At 42.0% G+C, this 26,198-nt stretch overlaps 1 protein-coding gene across 1 annotated transcript; it reads right to left on the bottom strand.

The window, feature by feature from the left end:
- Positions 1–1,625: 1,625 nt before the first annotated feature.
- LOC124012557 (ceramide synthase 2-like) lies at positions 1,626–26,198 on the bottom strand. The gene is made up of 11 exons (XM_046326326.1): positions 25,739–26,198; positions 16,827–17,009; positions 16,432–16,549; positions 14,652–14,770; positions 14,089–14,146; positions 13,924–13,974; positions 13,483–13,575; positions 11,914–12,042; positions 11,519–11,625; positions 11,061–11,214; positions 1,626–3,548 (listed from the first exon to the last, which is right to left on the bottom strand). Exons 2-11 carry the CDS (start codon positions 17,006–17,008, stop codon positions 3,390–3,392), a joined length of 1,170 nt encoding a protein of 389 aa, XP_046182282.1. The 5' UTR covers position 17,009; positions 25,739–26,198; the 3' UTR covers positions 1,626–3,389.

Here is a 26,198-nt window from a genome sequence, read left to right as displayed (position 1 = left end):
TGAACAGGATTAAATTGAGATTGCTTCAGTTAGGCTACCAGTCGAGAGGAACGATATACAGTATACAGTAGAGGCTGAGGGTGCCGGCATGAAGTGATCTCGATCGTATGCAATTAACTGAGGCCTTTAGGCTGCAGCCAAACAAAGGAAGTGAGAGGTAAGAGAGAGTATGGTATCTAGTTTCATTGACATATGGATAAGAAACAATATCAAAACAATATTCTTCAATAGTCCAACCACTATCTTTTGGCTAGATCGGCATCTACTCAATTTGCCACTCAAATGCTGACAAGCGTTTCATACTTGACTATACCATTGTTAGGCAGGCCTAGCCTAAGGATCCAAAACGTGTCTTACCTGCCCCACTGACTCCTTAGCATTTATGTGCATACCTAATCCTTAAGACTACTGGAGCCACCACCAACAGAGAAACATTACTCTTATCTTCAAAGGAACAGTAACGTTTGGTCATGCAAACAAACCCAGAATAACATGGCCAAAGGCATATTCATTAATTCCTCCATTCTAATTCAAATGTCTGAAATAGCCCAAATACAAATAAAGTAGGTAGAAAAGGGGGCAGTAATGTTGGTGGATAAGTGACCTCGTCCCCAGGCTCAATTGCTTAGCATTTAGGTTCAACAGAATAAGAGAGCCAGCTGGAGGATGAGCTTAGTGAAAAAGATCATTTGATCCACAAACTGTATGGAGGACTAGTAAGAGAAGATTGGGAAGGCGGAGGCAGCAGTGATCCTTCACTAAAGACCACAGCTTATTTTATTGTCCTCATGTGGGCCAGCTACAGTCATGTCAGCTGGGGGGGGGGGGGTCACCTTAATTTGGAAAAATCTCAATTGCATACTCCTCACGGTCACGCTCCTTGCATCCTTCTCAAAACCCTCTGGCTTTCTCTTCCTGAGGTACCTCCCCTCTGACCTTCTCTTCTCTTCAAATCAAATTGATTTATAAAGCCCTTCTTACATCAGCTGATATCTCAAAGTGCTGTACAGAAACCCAGCCTAAAACCCCAAACAGCAAGCAATGCAGGTGTAGAAGCACGGTGGCTAGGAAAAACTCCCTAGAAAAGCCAAAACCTAGGAAGAAACCTAGAGAGGAACCAGGCTATGAGGGGTGGCCAGTCCTCTTCTGGCTGTGCCGGGTGAAGATTAGAACAGAATGGTCAAATAATAATAATCACAGTAGTTGTCGAGGGTGCAGCAAGTCAGCACCTCAGGAGTAAATGTCAGTTGGCTTTTCATAGCCGATCATTCAGAGTGTCTCTACCGCTCCTGCTGTCTCTAGAGTTGAAAACAGCAGGTCTGGGACAGGTAGCACGTCCGGTGAACAGGTCAGGATTCCATAGCTGCAGGCAGAACAGTTGAAACCGGAGCAGCAGCACGGCTCTTCCAATGGGTTTTGAGAAGGATGCGACCCCCCAGCTGATATGACTGTAGCAGGACCGCATTAGGACAATGGAAGTGACACTATAATTAGTACGAGGAATTAGGAATGGAACGCAGACGGGACCATTCACTCATCTTACCCAATTTCTACAGTTTGTACTTTGCTTTGAACTAGAGAGACACAAAACTTATTCATAAAGAAATAATCACAGGAGACGACCATTAAATTCACAATAACCTTTATATCTTTGCAACGTGACAAAATAAGAAACTAGTTGGGGAGAAGCTTTTTTATTTTTTGGGAAAAGGGAGGGGTCATAGGGATAGGTCTTTGCGATAAGACATGAAGTGAAGGGGAACAAAGGACCTGTTACAGCACTGCAGGGAGATCATATGCATCCCAAATGGCACACCATTTGGGTCTAGTCAAATGTAGTGCACTATGTAGGTAGTAATAGGGTGTCACTTGGGACAAAAATAATCCATATTGGAGAGTTGAATAAAGAAAGATAGAGCAAGATGGTTGACAGGAAATTAAAAAGAGACATGGTGAGAGATTTTATATATATATATATATTATTTTACACGTAACATAAGGCACAGGCAAAACTAAAACATACTTTGGTGTCCATTTTATTTTAAAAACTTAATGAATTGAACCAAACGCTTTACAAAGAAATGGAAAAGGACTCCATGAAAATGAAATAAATAGGAAATGAAAACTGTAGTGTAATTGTAAACCCCAATCATAATCCAACTCACTGTATGGCCTGGACGGGTCATTTTGCTTTATGTTGTATTGGGTCTATGCTGACCCATAACTGAAACCCATAAAGTGCCTCCTTGGATGAATGGGCAGAAGAAAAAAAACAGATTTTAATGAATATATTCTCCTCCAGTCTGGTTGAATTAAGTGTTGGACTGGTTTGGGTAAGTTGGACCATTTCTCTGAAATGTGTCTGGATAAATGACTGGACTTTTAAAATAAAACAAATAAAACAAAATCAAATCTGACAACTAAAAAGTTATTTTCAAAACATGAACATTTAAAAAGTATTATTTCAAGCTGTATGCTTTCTGCTCTCCAAGAGCCATTGCATTTGGAGACCGGCATAAACTAAGACAAATATCCACACAATGCAAACCCAACTCGTCAGCTTTTAAACCATTAAAACAACTTAATTATTAACCTCCATATTTTTTTCAACAAAATCTTAAACCAAGAACATTAACAACAATGGCACATTCCAGGTTGAATAAGAATGCCATGGCAACAATAGTAGTGCCTGATCCAATAACAAAATGGCAGGGGCAAAAACCAATGACTAATTTTCCATTATCGCTACAGTATGCTTTAGTGGTCTGATGTGGTGATTTGAACACTTCTACTGACCTGTACCATGCTGTGGTCATTAAGAGCACCTCATCTCTCTTGGCAGTTTTAAGTGTTGGCACATTGCATGTCATTTACCGCAGTGTGTCATTATTTGGGAAGGGTGTCAGTGTACTGAGAAGGCAGCATTTGAACAGTCAAGTTTAAGTCCAGCAATACTCAGAGCGGGGACCCAGGACCAAGTTTGGGGAAACCCTGCCTTAGTGAATGATTTGCAATGTAAGGACTCGGAAAAGTAAGAAATAGAGGGGGATGGATAGAAATGATAGGGAATAACAGTTTGTTGCTAAGGCACTGGACAGCTCAGACCATGCACACAGTTTTACTGTGTGTTTGGGTCCATTGCAGTCTTTCCTGAACTCTCCCCTCCCTCCTTCAACTAGTGTGATCTACAGAGCAGTGAAACCCATCTGGGCCTTGTAAGGAGTGTGATCTTTAGCATTATTTGTGTATATATCATTCAGTGGTGTGTGCGTGTGTTTGTGTGTGGCTTTTCCACCATCCATTCTGCCATACTTTGGCCTCATGGCCTGGGCCACATGGGAGTTCTTCTTCCCCATTCCTGACACATCCTCCTTGGTCTCTGTAACAAATTACTCCATTTTGCTGTGGTGGTGGTTGTTGTTAAGCACCGTGTGGCCATTGCCATTCTGCACAAAGCCATTTTTTGTTTTCTCCCTTTTCTCATGGTCATCATCCTCCTCGTCTGACTCAGTCTCTTCCCTGTCGCTCCTCTCATCCTCAACGATATCCTGATGGGAGTGAGAGAGTACATTTAGGTAATTTTGTAAAATGTAGGTCAAATTAGGTTCGAGGCTGCAGAGACAACTTTTCTGGACCCCGCTTCCTAGCAGCTGGAGGTCCCGGGGCTTCTTCTGCGCATGTGCAGGACTCGACTTTGCGCATATTCTCTGAACGTCCATGCAGCATCTGCATACCAACCAATCAGCTTCATGGGGATGTGTATTTAGATCGTCAAGTTAAAGGCTACTTTGAAACTGTAGACTATAAGTCAACCACAACATTTGTACAATCTACATGAGTCATTGTATTTTAGAAAGACCCGTCGCTCCGTAAACATGCCTGGGAGAGAATAAATTATACTAGCAAGTAGGGCCGACCCCATTTAGTCGACAGGTCGATTGTTTGATCGATAGGCTTTTGGTCGACCAAGATTTTAGTTGAACAGTGGCAAATTTATATATATATATATTTAAAAAATGTATTGCACACAAGACACCGGTCTGATTCACACCTGTCTCCGCCTGTCAATCAGACAGGCGGAGGCCGTGGGGAAGGCACACCAGTATCACCAGTAGTACATTTACCATGAATTCCCATCATTTCTACAATGTTTGGTTACGGCAATTTCTGTTAATATATTGAATGCATTATTACAACAATCTTACCATTGCAGGAGTGGACACGTTGTTTGCAGAGTGCACAACCTAAGCTACACTTGTGAGAAGTGGTTTATTTCATTCCATTTACGAGTTGTCAATTTATTCATCGTCTTTTGTTTGGAGCGCTCCTGTCAATTTTGAGTAAGGACACACACCTGATTTGACTGGAGACCGGAGTGTCGGCCTTCTCGCCCGCTCCAATTTCACTCCAGTAGCACTCACTTCACCAGCACAAGTCATGACCCCCCCAGCATGCATTTGTAGTCTACTTGTGTGCTGCTAATAGCTCCATGCCTTAGCTACTGTCATGGAGTTCGCTAAATATTTTCACAATAAAACACACAGGTGCTAAAAGGTGACTTACAAAGATGAGGACCAACAGCAAGAGAGGGAGTGCATTGATGTCGTGTCCACAACTAAAGAATTATTGTGGAATCTGAAAAAGACACATATCCTGAAAGCAGCATGGCGTACTTACTACATGCAGATGCTAAAAGAAAGGAACAAGGCGAGTAGATCACCAAGTGTGTCATTGTAGCAACATATTTAGAAACAAGAAATCAGATCTCTTAAACATGTCATTCATTTTTGGTCTATTATATTTACAATAGGCCAAAATTTATTTTGGACCAATAGGCCCTGCATATTCCCACGTTCAAGCTTTCCATTTTGGTAGGGCTATTTTGCCTAAAAACCGTCAGGCCTACCTATACAAAAATACAATAAACAACTCTACATCTCTGACCAGCCTGGTAAGAGTGGCCAAAAGGGTGTTGAACATCACATGAGCCAGACTGGCCAAACTAGTGTTTCTAAAAAATGAATTCAAAAGGCACTAGCAAGTCATTTTTCATTTAATTTGTATTTCCTTATAAGTAAGTCACAGCCTATTAGCACAATTTACAGACTATAATCATTTAATACAACAAAATGTTTAAATGCAGAGTGCCCTATGTCCTTACCAGCCTATTGTGTCGCACTTGAAAATGCTTCAAAGTATTTTGTTGTAGGCTATAGCCTTGAAATAAAGCCAAAATAATTCATTTTCGTTCCTTCTTTAGGCTCCCTGTCTGGCTCCTGACCTATTTAATATGACATGTAGTCATCTTTTTCAAATAATTTTTATTCAAATCCATACGGTTTGGTTTAAATGCTTCAAAACCAAATGGTAGCTCCAGGTAGTCACAAAAATAGATGGGTGCAGTTTATTTTTATTTTTACGGTGAGCGCGGAGTGGTTTTTAGCAGAGCGGTTGGAAAGGAGCTTGTGCACAGCTCCACGAAGCGGGATTTCCAACATCACAACTCAGCTCACATGCTCTGGTGGGAGGAGTAGCGTGTAACATTTTTTTCCCTTCTTCTGTTAAGGATATATTGCTTTCTGGCTCCTGCTTTAGTCATTTGTGTGTCATCATTTTTAACCGCAGTGCTTAAAACATCAGACAAGCGCAGTAACCTACATATAATATATATATTTTTCAATCATAGGGTGTGTCTAGATATGTATTTTCTTTGTCATGGTCAGCACTACTAGCAAGCAAGCATCGCGACAGTAATGGAATAATTATACAGACAAAGTAGCCCTACTAAACAACACCATGTAGACAGACAAAAACAACCATATTAGCCTCAGCAAAGTCTAAAGGAAATAACTAGATTGAACAATAAGAAGACCGTGTCCCCTTTTTTGGTCGGTGGCATTAGAGGAAAGGAAGAGCGGCCCTCAGTTTCTTGCGGTCTCCCCCCGCTGAGACTGACCAGAGGCAGGTGCCATCAACCCAGTAAAATAAAAACAAGCAAATGGTAATAAATTTATGCTCACTCAGCCGTGCCTCACAAGCAAAACAACAACTGATCTATTACCAATGTGATCATGTAGCCTACCTCCAATGTTGAAATATATCAAACAAAAATGGTCAGAGGAGAACAATGCATTGGCAGGGCAATTCAAGCATAGCCAACATATGGTGGTAATCTATCTATCTATCTAATCTAGCCTACTGAACAAACCCATTGCTACAGTAATGTTTTTAATAGGTTAATGTTGCATAGACTTAACATTATTTATTTTAAACACGTCAAAAACATGTTTTATCTGAGTGGTAGAACTCAGCTTGCCTTTTGACTCAAAAAATGATCTTGACTCATAAAAGGTTGGTGACCACAGTCTTTATATCCACCAACCAATTAAAGTAGGTCAACCACTAGAGGGATATTTTAAACCTACAAATTCAAGTTGACGCATCCTTGACTAGGCATTGACGCATCCTTGACTAGGCTACTAGCACCAATCAGGGGTGAAAGTAAGGCGGTATGGCAAAATATGGGTATGGCAAAATAAATAGTGTGTGTGGGGGGGTAGAAAACAGAAGAAAACATGACTGGTTGTGTTTATGCCATAACAAAAGGTAATACGTTTTTTTTTTTAAGTCGCAGTGCCTTTAAAAATGATTAACATCCCTTGACTTATTCCACATTGTTGTTACAGCCTGAATTATACATTGAATACATATTGGGTAAGTCTAAGCGCTTTGCCCACAAAATGTACAATATTTGCACATAATTATTTGTTTAATTCTTCAAGCTTGGTCAAATTGGTTGTTGATCATTGCTAGACAGCAATTTTCAAGTCTTGCCGTAGATTTTCAAGCCAAAACTGTAACTAGGCCACTCAAGAACATTCAATGCCATCTTGGTAAGCAACTCCAGTGTATATTTCGCCTTGTGTTTAAGGATACTGTCCTGCTTAAAGGTGAATTTGTCACCCAGTGCATGTTGGAAAGCAGACTAAACCAGGTTTTCTTCTTGGATTTAGCCTGTGATTAGCTCAATTCCTTTTCACCCCCCCCCCCAAAAAAATGATGGGTATGCTGATGACAAGCATACCCATAGCATGATGCAGCCACCACCATTCTTGAAAATATGAAGAGAGGTACTCAGTGATGTGTTATTTTGGATTTGCCACAAACATAACACTTTGTATTCATGACAAAGTTGATTTCTTTGCCACATTTGTTTGCAGTCTTACTTTAGTGCCTTAATGTAAACAGTCTTCAGTCTTTTAGGTTAGTATTGTGGAGTAACTACAACAGGGATGGGCAACTGGGGGCCTTTTTGTAGGCCCATGGACCAATTAAAATAAAGTTTTAAAAAAAAAAGATTGGTATGTTAGTCTAGCGTCCAGCTATCTAAACTTGTAGTGAGCATGGTAAAATTACCGACCAGGGTGGGGTCCATTGATCATCAGTTATCATATTAATAACCGCACCTTATTGCAAAATGTGTAGAATTGCAGGACATCAGCTGTAAAACTGATATTTTGTTCCCTGGCCCATGACAAAACTTTTACAATTGCATCAAACTTGCTTCAAAACAAACATTTTCTCTTTGCCCCATGGCAAAATGTGCAGAATTGCAGGAAATTAAGTTTAGAATTTTTTTGGTGTATCTTTGCTGTCAAGAAAATGTTTTGCTTGCAAGGTGGTGGGCCACTGCGGCCACTCTTCATGAGTTCTGTTCTTTTGTGGAACCCACCCCCATCAAAGTTGCCATCCCTGAACTACAATGTTGTTTATCCATCCTCAGTTGTTTTCTGCTATCACAGCCATTAAACTCTTATTGATTTAAATCCCTGTGCGGCTTCTTTCCTCCGGTAATTGAGGTAGGAAGGATGCCTGTATCTTTGTTGAGATTTTTTTTTTTTTTTTTTACTCAACTACCAATAGGTGCCCTTCTTTGCAAGGCATTGGAAACCCTCCCTGGTATTTGTGGTTGAATCTGGGTATGAAATCAGGGACCTTACAGATAATTTTGTGTGTGGGGCGGCAGGGTAGCCTAGTGGTTAGAGTGTTGGACTAGTAACCGGAAGGTTGCAAGTTCAAACCCCTGAGCTGACAAGGTCGTTCTGCCCCTGAACAGGCAGTTAACCCACTGTTCCTAGGCAGTCATTGAAAATAAGAATTTGTTCTTAACTGATCTTGCCTATTTAAAGGTAAAATAAATTTTAAAAAGAGATGAGGTAGCTATGGAAACATTTTAAACTATTATGCAAGTCCCGTACGGACTCGGGAGAGCCGAAGGTCAAGAGCCGCGCATCCTCTGAAACACAACCCAACCAAGCTGCATTGCTCCTTGACACAATGCCCACTTAACCCTGAAGCCAACCGCACCAATGTGTTGGAGGAAATACTGTACACTTGCGAACTTGTCAGCGTGCACTGCACCTGGCCCCCCACAGGAGTTGCTAGTGCGCGATGGGACAAGGACATCCCTGCCGACCAAACCCTCCCCTAACCCGGACGATGCTGGAACAATTGTGCGCTGCCCCATGGGTCTCCCGGTCGTGGCCAGCTGCGACAGAGCCTGGACTCAAACCCAGAATCTCTAGTGGCACAGCTAACACCGTGATGCAGTGCCTTAGACCACTGAGCCACTCAGGAGGCCTAAACACTATTATTGCACATAGAGTGAGATAACATAACAAAGGGGTTGAATACTTATTGACTCAAGAAATGTCTGCTTGAAATTTAATTGAATTTGTAAAAATGTCCAAAAACATAATTCCACTTTGACATTATGGGGTATTGTGTGTAGGCCAGTGACCCAACATTCGGAATTGTATCCATTTAAAAATTCACAACAAAATGTGGGAAAAGTCAGGGTGGGAATACTTTCTGAAGGCACTGTATATACACCCCCCCCCCTCTCTCTTTTACACCGCTACTACTCGCTGTTATCATCTATGCACAGTCACCGTAATAACTCTACCTACATGTACATATTACCTCAGGTTTCCCCGACTAACCGGTGCCCCCGCACATTGACTCTGTACCGGTACCCCCCTGCATATAGTCTCGCTATTGTTATTTTACTGCTGTTCTTTAATTACTTGTTACTTTTACTTCTTATTCGTATTTTATATTTTTAAACTGCATTGTTGGTTAGGGCCTCATAAGTAAGCATTTCACTGTAAGGTCTGATGTATTCGGCGCATGTGACTAATAAAATTGTATTCAATTTGTTTTATTTGATAAATGCTTCATGAGCTTAGTTAAACTGTGTTGTGTCAGAATCAGAATCCTTTAGGTAACATTGATAAATAAGATGTTTTATTAATGTTCATAAGCATGCTTATGTGGGTAAAGTTACTTGGGGCCCAGAGAGGGGAGAGGTCAGGTTTGTCTTATCTGTGAATGTGTCTGTAACTATTCCTAAACCATGTGAAGGGATGGTGTGATTAATGGGGAATCAGTTATGTGGCTCCACAATGTCTGTGTGCCAGTCACTCCTCTCATTAGATCTTGTCCAGGAGGGATTGTATTTTTGATGGGAGTATCTAAAATTGACAATTGATATATGCCATTGGCTGAGGTAATGTTTAGGTCCTAAGTGGTACCAAGAACGAGATAAGAACTTCGTTTAAGGGGACCAAACTGAACAATAATTTATAGCTAATGCTATAAATTATGGGATACTCCTTTTTCTCCTTTTTCTCTGTGTAATGTTCCTAAGATCTGTTATTTGTCATGTAAGTTTAGATGGGTGTGTCTTGGCTATCAATTATACCAAGAACTGTTTTGTAATCACTCTCAGAGAATTCATTTATAGACACTGAATTGATCCGAGAGTCACAGGGCTATGGTGAAGCTCATATATAATTAAAGGTGGGAGTTTATAATATACTCTGACTTGTGTGTGGTTTGCTCTCTCATGATTTGGTAATACAGGAAATTTCCACGACAACTGTCCATACCACATTAGAACCCAAAATACAAGCTTATTTCACACGAATGTGTATAAGCAATCTAAATGTAAACAAACAGTAATAAACATGGTTAAAAAGCAAAACAATTATAGCATGGATGGTCAGTCCTTGCATCCATAGCCCAGTCTATGAATTTAAGAGTGGCTACATTTCTCCAGGCCCATCCCTAAACTTTGTACCAAACAGAGGCGGGGTGTCGCTTTGTTATTGTTTCAATGGAGGACTCTAGGTTTAAGTTAGCTAGGTAAGACAACCACATCAAAATAATTGTAAGTAAACGTTGAGTTTGAGTGGTGATGTCAAACAGTAGGTTTACATGTACAGTTGGGTGATAGAAAGTAGAGCAGTCAGGCTCAGAACAGTCAGGCTCAGAACAGTCAGGCTCAGAACAGTCAGGCTCAGAACAGTTTGATATAGGGGTGGGGTTTCCCCAGACACAGATTAATCCTCACCCTGGACTAAAAAGCACATTCAAAGGAAATTCTCCATTGAGTTTGCTTTTTAGTCCTTAGGGGCATTAGGGTTTTCTAAAGCTAGCCAGCTTCAGTTAGCTTCATATTCCAGAGCCCTATATTACGTACGTAGTTTGAGCACCTTTTTCTCCATTCCCATCGATAAAATGATTTGCACACAAGTTTGACTATACGTGAAGATTCAAATGCATTCTGTCATTACTAAATGTGCAATGTGCTAGGTATTTTTAACACGACTATTTTTGAACACAAAAAAAACATTTGGCTAATAAAATATTTAATAAGTTGTCTTACTTAAATTAAGGTGATGATGATGATGATGCAACCTTTGCGAAAGGTAATATGATTTTATTTGTCCTCAACTCGCAGCTCAAGACATTTCATTCAGGATAAATAGAGTTAGCCCTGAGTTAACCTGCCCGGGAGCAAATTAGTTCTGAAGTATTCGTTGCCATAGAAATGTACCTGGCTAAAAGGTGAGCCACGTTCGTAGTACCGGTTACCCCGAGTTGAACGCAGTTACCTTGCTAACTCCTCAAACCACATACGTAGTATAGGTCTCTGGACTAGGCTCAATCTCTGTCCAGGAAACCACCCTATAGTGATTAGGTTTGGGAATACATACATTTCCAGGTAGGAACTTGATGGCCATGCGCAGGATGAGGCCAGCCCAGAAGATGTGCAGACACTGCAGCACAAACAACAGCCCGTTGAAGAAGTAGAACCCAAAGAAAGGGGGATAGAGGGTCAATGGGTACACCCACGTAGTATGTATGATCCTGGGGGAAGAAACAGACAGATCCAGTCAATACGGATCTACATTAGCAGTCAAAAGGATTTTTGACAAAGACTTAAGCAAATCACTAGAATGCATTGCATCCTGTATCACGGACAGAAAATAATACTTCACACATACAGAGGCAGTTTCCCAGACACAGGTTAAACCTAGTCCTGGACTAAAAAGAAAGCTCAATGTAAAAGCTCAGTTGAAAAGGCTTCTTAGTCCAGGATTAGGCTCAATATGTGTCCGGGAAACTGCCTCTAGAAGGCAGATGAGTGTCATCCAAGATCTGAGCGTCTTACCAGAAGGGGAGTATGACAAGGCGGGTAAGGATGAACACAGCTGCAAACAGGATGAAGATGTAGTTGCAGGTCTTTCTCCATCCTGCATAGTTGAACATCTTTGCTGACTTAAAAGGAACAGAAAAAAAAATAAGGAAAAATAAATAAATAACAAATATAGTTGCTGTTTCCTATATTCTCCTCTAGATGGCAGGCTTAACAGTATGACCAGTTCTGTGAGTAGAAATTCTATATGCACCATTTATTATTATGATACAATGACTTTCTGTATAGAAATAACACTCACTCTTCTATACTTATCATGGAATGGATATACTTTCTTTAGGACTGTAATGGTGAAATAGCTGGATGCCTTTTTGCTTGACATTGTTTTGCATTGTTGGGGAAATACCTACCTCCAGTAGGTAGTCTGAGGCATCGTGCACCAGCATGATCAAAGTCCCGGCACGGATATAGTTGACCAACCACGAAAAACTGATCAACAGAATAGTGGCCACGTGGTGAACAATCTGCTCCTTAAAATCCTTGAAGAGAGCGAGAGAGGGAGAGTTTGTCAGTTATGCAAATGTTTAGTTTACTTTCTGCACTGCACATCAGCTTCAGTCATAACAGAGGTGGTGGTAGTTCCTTTTAAAATCTTGTTGAAACTGGTTCTGATGGATATGGCACCACCATGGTCGTGACATTCCTCGCTCGTAACTTGATCATCCGAGTTTCTTTTGGATGCGTCGTTCTGAACTACAGTTATTTTAAATTAGAGCTTTAACACTGCGGAATATCAGCAAAACGTTCAAAGATTTAAATGTCTGGAGGGACACCTAAAGCTACGGTTACAGACACCTGGTTTCAACACCGAGTCATGTAGCTCTCAAATGTTTCCAATGATCCAGGTTTTTTCGACAAAGTCAATGTCACGAAAATGTGTCATGGAAACGGCAGCTATAGGAGAAATTATAATTTTTTTATCTGTTCGACGGGTTGATTTTTCTTTCGTCGAACTTTCTTCGTGACAAATGGTAATGGAAACTGTTTTCAAATAAATTATGATTAGAATCATTTTGAAGGTAGGCCTATGCATGGCACGTGGTTATAAAGCGTCACCACATTGAATTCTAAATGCCTACTGTTTGCTCAATTTTAAAAAATGCAACTAAAAACAAATGTTTCTTTGCAGGACAAAGACTGTCTTGACTTTCAAGAATGCCTGAATGGCTTTGCCTTGCTTTTCTGGTTGGCTGGATGCAAGTTTCACCAGCCAATTATCTCAGCTTTACAGAAGTGCAAGTTTCACCATGGTTTGCACATGGTAAATTAGTACATACGTGCATTCTATCCAGGCTGGCTTTCGCGGGCTACTTGAGACATGTAACAGATAGTTGGGAAGTCATACAGGCTGACGCTGATTTATTAATGTGCAATTTTCATAAATGGAAACACTGAGTGCATGTAGCCATGTGCACTTTACAATTACAACTCAACTAAAAACCCTACAACAAAAAAAACTGAACAAAAAACAAACAAGCCCAATTTGGAATTCCACTGCAATTACAGCTAACTTAATGACACCATTGTTTTGGATTGGCCCCATTATTTCATTGTGTCTGTCAAATCAACCGACAAACAGGACTGGATTTCAGACAAGTCTGCTAACTGTTTTGAAGAGTTGCCCCCTTTCATTTGGACTCGCCGGCTGGAAAATAAATACGTCTGGAGAACATGGTCAATCAGTCTCCACTGCCATACCTTTCCACAGTGTGCCGGTCACACATTAACCCACAGATTCCCTAGACAAAATAACACCCCTCCCTCCATAACTTAGTTGTGATTCCTTAACTGACATTTGCCAAGATATGGTTAGCTGTCTTTTATCGCTCTCTCTGCCCTCTTGACAACAATCTCTCCTCTTACCACTGTAATGGTACTGAGTGTAAATTGTCGATGTTTCTGAATTAGGCTCCACTTACTTTGCGCTTGACATCCGTTGCCACACTGAATAGTAGCGAGATGTAGAATCCCAACTCAATCATGTAGTACCAGTACTGAGAAGGCAGCAGTGGCTATAAGAGGGAAGAACAAACATTGAATCTAAAAACCATGGTATTTAGCAGACACTTCTAAAGCTACTTAAAGTATATTGCATGCTTACATTTTCATAACATTCATAAAAGGTATCTAGAAATACCAAACTGGAATCTTCAATCAGGCAGCTCATTGAATTTGATAAACAAGCATCATGTACTGGGAACCTTTGAAAAATCATTTGCTTGTGACTCTCCCATATTGTGGCAGACACTGACTTTGTAAAGATTTTAAACCAACTAAACATTTTAAAACCAATTCAAATTTAGAGACCAACAGTCTTATAGAAAAGCGGGTGAAAAAAAGGTGGCACAGAATGTACATACCAGTGTGGGGAAGCCATTCCACATCTCCTCCATGTCATAGAACCATGGTTTCTAGGAAGAGATTTCAGTGTCAAACACAAAATGGCACACGCAAATGTATAAAACGTTACAAAGGCAAAGCATTGCTCGAGAAAATATATGCCAACAGTAAATTGTGATACTCACATCAATTAGGGCACCCAGGCCAGCAATGAAAGCAAGAACGTAAAAGGTAAATCTCCAACTGTAAGAGAACGCACAGCAACCTCAAAAACCCCATTTGAACAGAACACAATTTCACACAGCTCACAACAATTTCACATAACAGATCGCCAATAAACTATGGCTCCTTCAAGACAAAGTAAAACATAAGCTACAACTGCCTGTAAAACTATACAAGGAAGCTTATATTTTGATCAGGTAAATAAGACTCACGTCAAATCACGGTAAAGACAATAGGAGGTACTTTTACAGAAGGGACATAACATGTTACACAGTAGAAATACGCCCACATCGGAAATAAATAAATAAAAGGTTGTTTAATTAATTAAAATGTGGGCAAGTGCAAGTTCCATTCAACCATGTTCATCTGCTCCGCTACTATTAATTTCAGTTAGCGGTACTATACTTTCTTTGCTAAAACAATTGATTTCAACCATATTCAATACAGAAATGAGTGTAGCCTCTGACTGTATAACCACAGACAGAAAAATAAAGCTTGTGGGTTTGCACTTGGCTGCTAAGGGTACCAGGCTTCCCGGAACTTCTTGATCTGGCTCGGCCGTTCCTGGTTCCTCCGCCGTCGGAACCACCTCTGGACCTGCCGCACCGAGCAGGCCGACTGTTTAGTTAACTCCTCCACTGAACTCTGACAGAGAGAAACGAGAGCTAAGAGCAATATACACTTAAATTAAAGGGATAATCTACCCCCCCTCAAAACAAATACAAACATGAAACTCCTGTCAATTGGGTGAAGGCCTATGTTTCATTAGTGTACCAACGCAGTGGCTTTGTGGTTAGTGTCTGCCCTGAGATCTTAAAGTTGGGAGTCCAGACTGCAAATAAGGGGTAAGGCCCTGAACTAGACTAACGTCCTGTTCAGGGGGTGAACTTGTACATCAAGCTGCCTTATGCTACAGAAACAGGCTCTTATGAGTCATTCCAGATCACACAATGACTTAACCTCTATGTGGTCCTTCTGTGAAATCAGGAAATCCTGTAGGAACGTGTCATAGCTACCTGGTTCACGCTTTTAAAATAATTACCTGCACTCCAGATCGCCAAATCAGCCAATAGATGGTATGGGTTGGTATACTTGACGATATGAACGGACGGATGTGTTCTTGACGTGACCAAGTACATAATATATTTCGCTTAGATGTGCTCAATCTAAACAGTGTCCCAAATGATTCAACTCAGGGTTTGTTCTTAAAGTCACTGTGGAGTACCCGAGTGTGCTCAGAGTGCGCTCTGGGCTTTCGAAAATTCAGAGGGTTGTCAGATTGTCCAGTAGGGTTGATCTGAGCGTTCTGACCTCACAAAGGCAGTCAAGCATCTAAGCTAACATACTGAAGTTGTCTAGATTGCTAGCTACTTCCAGACACGAATGAGAGAACACCTCCCTCTGACCATTTTACTCACCTTAGCCGAGCTGGTTAGGTTGTCTACATGTTATCTAGAGCATTGGTGACTAACTGTGCTGCTGGCAACAATTATTTTTTGTTGTTGTTGTTGCCAACAACGTTGACTGACACCCATCGTATTCAATGTATTCAACGAGTGTTGCGCGTTTGCAAATTCCTCAGGTATTCTGCTCCCTGGCACACCCAGACGAGAATGCTCTGAAACCGGAGTTGATAGCCAGAGTGAATTTACGAATGCACCCTCAGTTTCTCCAAGTACCATCTTGCAATGCGTCGTGTGCGTCTGTGGGAAACGGCTGTTGTTGCCATAGCAATGTACTCTGCACTCGTTTGTTCAAGGGATTTTACAGCTAGCTAGCTACTTCACCTACTGATATTGACTTTGGTATTATTGTGTGTAGTGTAGCTACGTTCGCTAACTAGCTTGCCAACCAGCCCAGAGAGAGCCATGTTTTGTATTCGACCTCAACTGCAGATTTCCAATGACCTTCACATTGCTACCAGCCTTGTTATAACAACAAAATGTGTTCACAAAAAAACATTGTTTTTACATATTAGTGTTATTTAACACAGTTAATCATATTAATTAATGGTTTGGGGTGGATTATCCCTTTAAAATCTTATGTACTACTGTCTCCTTCAATTATTGTTTTACTGTAAAGTGTGCTGCGATTTTGAATGCACTTTAAATAATGGTTGATTTAACGTAGTAATCGTGCATGGATTTGACTAAGGAGTTGTGCAGTGTTTGTGTGAGCTATTATTGAACTGTGTGGTCATTTGGATTTGGTCAGTGGAACTGTATGGTAGTTTCCTACATGTAGGATTAGGAAGGTGTTGGCGTTTGACCCCAGTATGTAGCATTACAGTTATGCTGTGCAATTACCTGTGAGGGGAACTTTGATGCATTGCAGAAATAGGATTCCAGTGTGGTGTTGGGAGCAGCTCTGACACGCGGTTTCTCCCTCACTCCAAGTAAAGAGGCAAGTTGAACGGCCACGGTCCTGGATAGTCAGAGGAAGCAAAGGAGGAGAGGAAAGTGTTGTAAGGACTGTAAATCAGTTATGATGGTTGTAGTGAACACAAGTCAACAAGGCAAGATGAACAGGAAAACGAGATTTGAGCAATACTGGTTAAAAACAACAGCAAACTAATGGAACATAGCAAGGCCATTGCAAAATGAGGAGGGGCAGGTAATGACACCCTATTCCCTTGGAATAGGGGGTTCCTACTTCTGACCAAGGCCCAAAGGATTCTTGGTCTTGGGCCTGGAGTACTGACCTCTCAAATATCTGTCGTATAATCAGGAAGCATACTGCGATGGGGAAGATGACCCAGAGATCCCTTCCTTTAGCGAAGACTTGGCCATCCCGGTCCTTGAGGTTGGCCCAACCCAGGCCCGCTGGGAACCACAACCGGTCCTGCCAGATCCAGTCACTAAGCACTCTAAGCCAGGTCAGCATTCTGAGAAAGAAAGAAAGATTCAAACAAAGGGGTAAAGGGACAAGGCTTTTTTGGTGTCAGGTACAGTCTGACATCAAGACATTTTTGTTAGATAACATACCAAAATAACATCCAAAACGGTTCAAGTAAAGGAAAGCTGCCTCAAATATTTGTACGGAATTTATTGTTGTGTTAGTGAATTTAAAATGTGGGGGTATCATGCCAAATGGTGTCCCCCTGCCAAAAAAGTATCCCCCCGGCTTCACAATGGTATTTGATGAGTTGTAGCTTCTGTTGCTAGGGCTGTTACTAGAACTTGCAAAATTCTGACCGGATTACGTAATAAACCAAAGCGTCCGTTGCTATGCTGGTTGCTTGGCCCTCGTAGCGGTCCGGAAGGATGGAGGACGCGGGGAGTTCTAGTTCCATTTCGCTTCAGTCCGCGCAAAATTATTACCTCAGAATTGCTCTCCAAGGACGGTTGGTGTTTTTAACGGTGACAACCTGCCTACAACCTGCTGCTTCAAAGGATCGAAATGACGGGAAAGAGAACACTTTCTTAAACATACATGTCTTTATAAGAAAATATTGTTAAAGAGGAATAAATCATTTAAGCTGTTTTTAGACTGTCGTTGTTAGCTAGTGTACTTATTTACCTCAGCCTGCCTAGTCAGCTAGCCAGCTAGCAAGCCAGACAGTTTTATTTAGCTAACTAGCTACTGTTTAAATATCATTAGGTGAAAGAGGATTACTATTTGCATCCATAACTTTTATGCGATAATTTGTGATGTGATTATTATGTCATGTTGATCTTGGTGTGCTGGTGCATCCATCCATATTTGCATAGTCACTCAGCCATGAAAACATGAGCGAGCTGGTGACACTTAATACACTGACAACCTTATCTGACCCATCAACATTTCCAACAATGCGTTGGCCTGGTGTATAAGAATGTATAACACAATCTACAGATGCTTCAAACACCTACTGCAGGACTTCCTGACATTCCCCAGATGAATCCATTAGCGTTCTGAATACAAGCTTTGACAGTGCAGAGCAGCTGTTGTGGAATAGATGCAGCCATTGATACTAGTTGAGTGGGCAAGATGCTGTGTAGGTTTAATTACAACACAGGCAATGCGATATGCTGTGAAAGACTCAAAGCCACTATGACATCACTGCTACTGTCATTACTGGCAGGTTTACTCGTTTTGTTAGAAATGGCGTGTAAACAAGAGGGCCTGATTCTCATTTTACTGAGTCACCTTTGTGTCTTAAGTCTGTCAGAGGGCAAGAGGCCAGCATGACAAGACTACCCGCTTGGTTATTTTAGAACACACACCGACTGTGACACTGATAGTTGTGCAAAGCCAGATTATCAAATTAATGCAGAGAGAGAGCAGATCTGTGCCCAACATCACACTTTTTACACAATCCTAGGCACAGGAGATGCCTTGTGTTTGTTTTTTTGTTTGTTTTTTAGGGGGGGGGGTTATTTTCACTTACGATGACAGTTCTTGGTACAAAAGGGTTTAACAGTATTCACATAGGGAAGCCTCAGTGCCAGCTACACTAGAGAGATGCTCCGAACAAACCAGTCACTGTGTGACACCCAGTGCCCGTCTCCTGTCTGTTGATTGATTGTTTAACAGGGACTGCATGCATGGACTTTGAACACTCCTATGCTTACTGTGAATTAATAGGGCTGTGGCGCTCTGGCGCCTGCCTTTGTTTGCACAGGAGGAAGAACCATTCTTGCAGTTTTCAGAGAAAGCTGGATTTCAAAAAATAATAAAAAATTTAACAGTAGAGTATGTATGGGAAACATACTGACAATAGTATGCCACTAAATTAATTGATGGAGTAGTTGGTCAGTATAGCACGCATATGCATGGTGTTTGTCACATTTGCTTAAAACAGCAGATCCTGGAATCTCCATTACCCTCCAGGTGACTTATGAACTTACTTACAATGTCAAAGGACATGGAGGGAAACTTCACAAATAACACCGCAAAATGAAACATTGTAGTCAGAGGGTGAAATGAGATGAATTGATTGAATACAGAGTAGAGAGAGGAAACAATGTTATGTGCTTTTTGTGGCCTGTGATTTTAATGCAGGGAAACTGAAATCCATTTAACCTAATTTTTACCAGCATGTCACCTGTGCAACTGGAGGCGACAAAACTCTTGAACACCTTTACTCCACACACAAGGCTCTCCCTCACCCTCTCTTCGGCAAATCTGACCATATCGCCATCCTCCTGATTCCTGCTTATAAGCAAACAGGAAGTCCCAGTGATGCACTCAATACAGAAGTGGTCAGATGAAGCGGATGCTAAGCTACAGAACTGTAGAGTCACAGTGGGGAGGACAGGAAATGGAGGGCAGACCACGCCCCCTCCACAGGACTATAGTGGAGCGGGTCGACAGCTTCAAGTTCCTCATTGTCCACATGACTAAGGAATTAACATGGTCCACACACACCAACAACAACTCCTTTTCCCACCCAGGAGACTGAAAAGATTTGGCATGGGTCCTCAGAGCCTCAAAAAGTTATACAGCTGCACCATTGAGAGCATCTTGAATGGCTACATCACCGCTTGGTATGGAAATTGCTTGGCATCCGACCGCAAAGCACTACATAGGGTAGTGCGTACAGCCCAGTACATCACTGGGGCCGAGCTCTGCCATCTAGGACCTCTATACCAGGCGGTGTATGAGGAAGACCCTAAAAACAGTCAGACTCCTGCCATCCAAGTCATTGACTGTTCTCTACTACTGCACGACAAGCAGTACCGATTCACCAACTCTGGAACCAACAGGAACCTGAACAGCTTCTATCCCCAAGCCATAAGACTGCTAAATAGTTAACCAAATAGCTACCATACTATCTGCATTGACAAGCTAATCACATACGCTGCTGCTACTGCTTATTATCTATACTGTTGCCTAGTCACTTTACTCCCACCTATATATACATACCTACCTCAATTACCTCGTACCCCTGCACATCAACTCGGTACTGGTACTCTGTGTATATAGCCAAGTTACAGTTACTCATTGTGTATTTATTCCTTATGTTATCTTTATTATTGTTGTCTCTGCATTGTTGGGAAGGGCCCGTAAGTAAGCATTTCACTGTTAGTCTACACCTGTGGTTTACAAAGCATGTGACAAATACAATTTGATTGGATTTTGATTGAGGCCTGCAGTGTGGGATGTTCCTGCAATTGGGCTTTCCTACACCTGTAGGAACACACCCCCTCAAGCATCCCAATGTGGGCATCTTCATGCTCGTGTTCAAAGTAACTGCTCAGTGAAAATTACTTTTAAGTTAATATTCTGTTAACCCATATCCAAATAATGTTGTTGACTCATCCTATACTTGTATGTGGCCAAAGCATAAATTGGGAAAAAAACACTTTTTCAAACCTCACCTCAAACTTGTATCTCAGCCCTTTTCAAAAATGCTTCCTATTTCCTCTTAGAAAATGATGTAATCTCCCCTAGGAAGGTGAGCTGTCCAATCAGTCTACTTGCACAAATTCATATAAAAAAAAAAATAAATATATATCTCCCCTAGGAAGGTGAGCAAATACAAAACACTAGCAGGTAATTTGTTTGCTAGCGAAATCAACTAAATCCGATACCCAAAGTTAGCTTGCTAGCTAAGTTACTGTTTACTCGCGACAGCTGTCAAGTGGAATTTAGCTGGCGTTTTAACTATGGCTGTAAACAAGAAAATGATGTAATCTCTATATTTTTTATATGAATTTGTGCAAGTAGACTGATTGGACAGCTCACCTTCCTAGGGGAGATTACATCATCTTCTAAGAGGAAATAGGAAGCATTTTTTAAAAGGGCTGAGATACAAGTTTGAGGTGAGGTTTGAAAAAGTGTTTTTTTTCCCAATTTATGCTTTATATATATATAAAATCACCTTTATTTAACCAGGTAGGCCAGTTGACAACAAGTTCTCATTTACATCTGCGACCTGGCCAAGATAAAGCAAAGCAGGGCGACAAACACAACAGAGTAACGCGTTCATTAACACGGTACTTAATTTTGTTTATCTGTCGGCCCCAGCCTCGAACTTAGGCCGTGTGTAGCTAACTGACACTCTCTACCCATTCATCGCCATCTACCCATGTTGTTGTCTTAGATGTTTACCCATTGTTGTCTTAGCCCTCCCAATCAACATCGGTGATTGCTTTATTCCTCCCTCTAATGTCAATATGCCTTGTATACCGTTGTTTAGGGTAGCTCTCATTGTTTTGTTTTACTGCGGAGCCCCTAGTCCTTTTCTACATGCCTCGGTTAGCTCCCTTGCCCCACCCCCCACACATGCTGAGACCGCACATAGCTTAACTGGCACCTCCAGAGATGCAGCCTCTCTCATCGTCACTCAATGCCTAGGTTTACCCCCACTGTACTCGCACCCTACCATGCCCTTGTTTATGCATTATGCCCTGAATCTATCCTACCACGCCCAGAAGTCTGTTCCTTTTACGCTCTGTTCCGAACGCACTAGACGACCAGTTCTTATAGCCTTTAGCCGTACCCTTATCTTACTCCTCCGCTGTTCCTCTGGTGATGTAGAGGTTAACCCAGGCCCTGTGTGTCCCCAGGCGCTCTCATTTGTTGACTTCTGTAACCGGAAAAGCCTTGGGTTCATGCATGTTAGCATCAGAAGCCTCCTCCCTAAGTTTACATTATTCATTGCTTTAGCAAACTCCGCCAACCCTGATGTCCTGAATCCTGGCTTAGGAAGCCCACCAAAAATACTGACATTTCCATCCCCAACTACAACATTTCCCGTCAAGATAGAATTGCCAAAGGGGGAGGAGTTGCAGTCTACTGTAGAGATGGACAGAACTCTGCAGGCTTACTATACAGGTCTATGCCCAAACAGTTCGAACTACTACTTTTAAAAATGAATCTCTCCAGAAATAAGTCTCACTGTTGCCCCCAGCTGTGCCCTGGACACCATATGTGAATTAATAGCCCCCATCTATCGTCAGAGTTGGTACAGTTAGGTGACCTAAACTGGGATATATATGCTCAACACCCCGGCCGTCCTGCAATCTAAGTTAGATGCCCTCAATCTCACACAAATTATCAAGGAACCTACCAGGTACAACCCCAAATTCATAAACATGGGTACCCTTATAGATATCATCCTGACCAACCTGCCCTCTAAATACACCTTTGCTGTTTTCAGACAGGATCTCAGCGATCACTGCCTCTGCCTGCATCCATTATGGGTCCGCGGTCAAACGACCACTCCTCATCACTGTCAAACTCTCCCTAAAATACTTCTGTGAGCAGGCCTTTCTAAATCGACCTGGCCCGGGTATCCTGAAAGGATATTGACCTCACCCCATCAGTAGAGGATGCCTAGTTGTTCTTTAAAAGTGCCTTCCTCACAATCTTAAATAAGCATGCCCCTTTCAAAAAATGTATAACTAAGAACAGATAAAGCCCTTGGTTAAATCCAGACTCGACTGCCCTTGACCAGCACATAAACATCCTGTGGCGCACTGCACTAGCTTTGAATAGTCCCCGCAATATGGAACTTTTCCCGGGATGTCTGTAACCAAAAAACACAGTCAGTTACAAAAGCAAAGGCTAGCTTTTTCAAACAGAAATTTGCATCCTGCAGCACTAATTCCAAAAAGTTATGGGACACTAAAGTCCATGGAGAATAAGAGCACCTCTCAGCTGGCCACTGCACTGAAGCTAGGAAACACTGTCACCACCGATAAATCCACGATAACCGAGGATTTCAATAAGCATCTCTCCACAGCTGGCCACGCTTTCCACTTGGCTACACCAACCGCAACCCCCACAGCAACTGACCCAAGCCCCCCCCCGCTTCTCCTTTACCCAAATCCAGACAGCTGATGTTCTGAAAGAGCTGTAAAATCTGGATCCCCACAAATCAGCTGGGCTAGACAATCTGGACCCTGTCTTCCTAAAATTATCCGCCGCCATTGTCGCAACCCCTATAACTAGTCTGTTCAACCTCTCTTTCATATCATCTGAGATTCCTAAAGATTGGAAAGCAGCCACGGTCATCCCCCTCTTCAAAAGGGGGAGACATTCTAGACCCAAATTGTTACAGACCTATATCCATCCTGTCCTGCCTTTCTAAAGTCTTCGAAAGCAAAGTGAACAAACAGATCACTGACCATTTAGAATCCCACCGTACCTTCTCCGCTATGCAACCTGGTTTCCGAGCTGGTCATGAGCGTGGCTGAGGTGCACCCAAGTTCCTAAACGATGTCATAACCACCATCGATAAAATACAGTACTGTGCAGCCGTCATCATTGACCTGGCCAAGGTCAATCAACGTATTCTTATCGGCAGACTCAAAAGCCTTGGTTTCTCTAATGAGTGCCTCGCCTGGCTCATTAACTACTTCTCAGATAGAGTTCAGTGTGTCAAATCGGAGGGCCTGTTGTCTGGACCTCTGGCAGTCTCTATGGGGGTGCCATAGGGTTCAATTCTCGGGCCGACTCTTTTCTCTGTATACATCAATGTCGTCGCACTTGCTGCGGGTGACTCTTTGATTCACCTCTACACAGACGACACAATTCTGTATAAATCTGGCCCTTCTTTAGTCACTGTGTTAATAAACCTCCAAAAAAGCTTCAATGCCATACAACAACACTCCTTCCGTGGCCTCCAATTGCTCTTAAAACGCTGGTAAAACTAAATGCATGCTCTTCAACCGATTGCTGCCCGCGCCCGCCCGCCTAGCATTACTACTCTGGAGAATTCTGACTTAAAATATGTGGACAACTATAAATACCTAGGTGTCTGGCTAGACTGTAAACTCTCCTTCCAGACTCATATTGAGCATCTCCAATCCAAAATTCAATCTAGAAATCGGCTTCCTATTCCGCAACAAAGCATCTTTCACTCATGCTGCCAAGCACACCCTCGTAAAACTGACTATCCTGCCGATCCTGGACTTCGGCGATGTCATTTACAAATTAGCCTCCAACACTCTACTCAGCAAATTGGGTGCAGTCTATCACAGTGCCATCTGTTTTATCACCAAAGCCCCATATACTACCCACCATTGCAAACTGAATGCTCTCATTGGCTGGCCCTCAATACATATCCATCACCAAACCTACTGCCTCCAGGTCATCTATAAGTCTTCACTAGGTAAATCCCCGCTCACTGGTCACCATAGCAACACCCACCCGTAGCACACGCTCCAGCAGGTATATTGCACTGGTCATCCCCAAAGCAAACACTTCCTTTGGCCTCTGCCAATGACTGGAACGAATTGCAAAAATCACTGAAGTTGGAGACTTATCTCCCTCTCCAACTTTAAGCATCAGCTGTCAGAGCAGCTTACCGATGGCTGCAGCTGTACACAGACAATCTGTAAATAGCCCATCCAACCAACTACCTACCTCATCCCCATATGTTTTTTTCTGCTCTTTTGCACACCAGTATTTCTACTTGCACATCCTCATCTGCACATATATCACTCCAGTGTTAATTTCTAAACTAACTATTTCACCACTATGGCATATTTATTGCCTTAACTCCTTACTTCATTTGCACATACTGTATACATATTTTCTATTGTGTTATTGACTGTACATTTGTTTATCCCGTGTGTTGTTTTTGTCGCACTGCTTTGCTTTAACTTGGCCAGGTAGCAGAACTTGTTCTCAACTGGCCTACCTGCTTAAATAAAAGGTGAAAAAAACATGTACAGTCAATAACAGTAGAAAAGGAAAATAGAAAAATATATGTACAGTGTGTGCAAATGTAGAAAGTGAAATATTTGTTTTATTAAGTTATGATAAAATATTGCACATGAATTATACCACAAAGCAGAGATGCTAAAAAAAGTGTTGCCCGTGCTACAGACATCATATAAGGCCGAGTGCACTACTTCTGTGAATACTTTTTCAATTATAATTGTTTTGTTCTGATCTTTCAGGGGGTGCTGCAGCACCCCTCCTTCCCGCAGCAATGGTCCTAGCTACCTAGCTACCTACAGGTGTTGCCCCTGAAGGCGGGGGCGAAGGTCACCGTCTACCTGTGTCCTAACTAATTAGCTACTGGTGTAGCCCGCTGCCTCCCGCCAGCTACTGTACCGGAGTCCTAGCTTAAAAATTGACCAATAGAATTGGACCCAATAAAGAGGGGTTCCTGCGAATGAAGGAACGCTCCGAATTGCGGGCCGCAATCACACCCTTCTAAACATTTCCGGTAACTTTCCTTAGGGTGTGGGACCTTTTACGTTTCATCATCTGTAGGTTATAGCTCGTTATATGTTATTTCCTACACAACCAAAGTAAACCAAGGACGTCCAAAACATTCGTTTTCACGATTTTCTTCTTCCCAAACTGTTATTGTGCGATAGTTCGTGGCATTTCAAACCATGACCTTCATTTATCGCAGTGTTCCTAAACAAACATCACCACGAGATCAGCACATAGCCTATTCGGACAAACTCCAGTTGACATGAGTTTCTGTCATCCTGAATTATTTGAAAACATTCAAGTATATTTCTCTGTGTGGCAAGTGCGTGACAAGTTTGCGGAAAAGCCATTACAGGCGCGCATCTTCAGAGGACTAACTCTCAAAGGGAGAGTGAATGTTAAAATACTAACAATGCGAGGTGAGTAGTCCAACGTAGCCCGTTTTAAAATCACAATGGCAAGAATTCAAACAAAACGTATCACATCTAGTTCCATATAACGATGGGAACTTACCTCCGTTTTATCTTTCACGCAGGTAGGCCTATTCGCCGCAGTGTGAAAAGGCGGAAACTGGTATATTGCTGTATGTCTCCTATAGAATAAGCAATTGAGCTCTATGCCGACGACGCCATCAACGATAATCCAAATTGATTATGAAAATTGGTTGGAGTCTGCATTGAAGATTATTATCCGGCCACTCGATCATCTCCAATTTTCTGCATTTTCGCGGAAAATGTGATGCTTCCCCTTGGTTTGTAGAACTTTCTCTCTTATGAAATACTTCTACTTTTTGTTGGGATGAGGGCCCGGAACAGTTATTTTACATGCTCGGAGCAATATGGCAGATGTTTGCCGGGAATCGGCGTCGGTTAGCCCGGTTTCTTATTTGGACAAACGGAATGGGAGTAGAGTAGGAGCACTGAGGTAAGGGTAGGAGTCGGGACAGTGGGCGTGGCAGTGATCAGACTATTTA

Source organism: Oncorhynchus gorbuscha, linkage group LG24, assembly GCF_021184085.1.
Source record: "Oncorhynchus gorbuscha isolate QuinsamMale2020 ecotype Even-year linkage group LG24, OgorEven_v1.0, whole genome shotgun sequence".
NCBI classification, from domain to species: domain Eukaryota; kingdom Metazoa; phylum Chordata; class Actinopteri; order Salmoniformes; family Salmonidae; genus Oncorhynchus; species Oncorhynchus gorbuscha.
The sequence above is the reverse complement of the archived record's forward strand: the minus strand, read 5'-3'. Positions and strand labels throughout refer to the sequence as shown.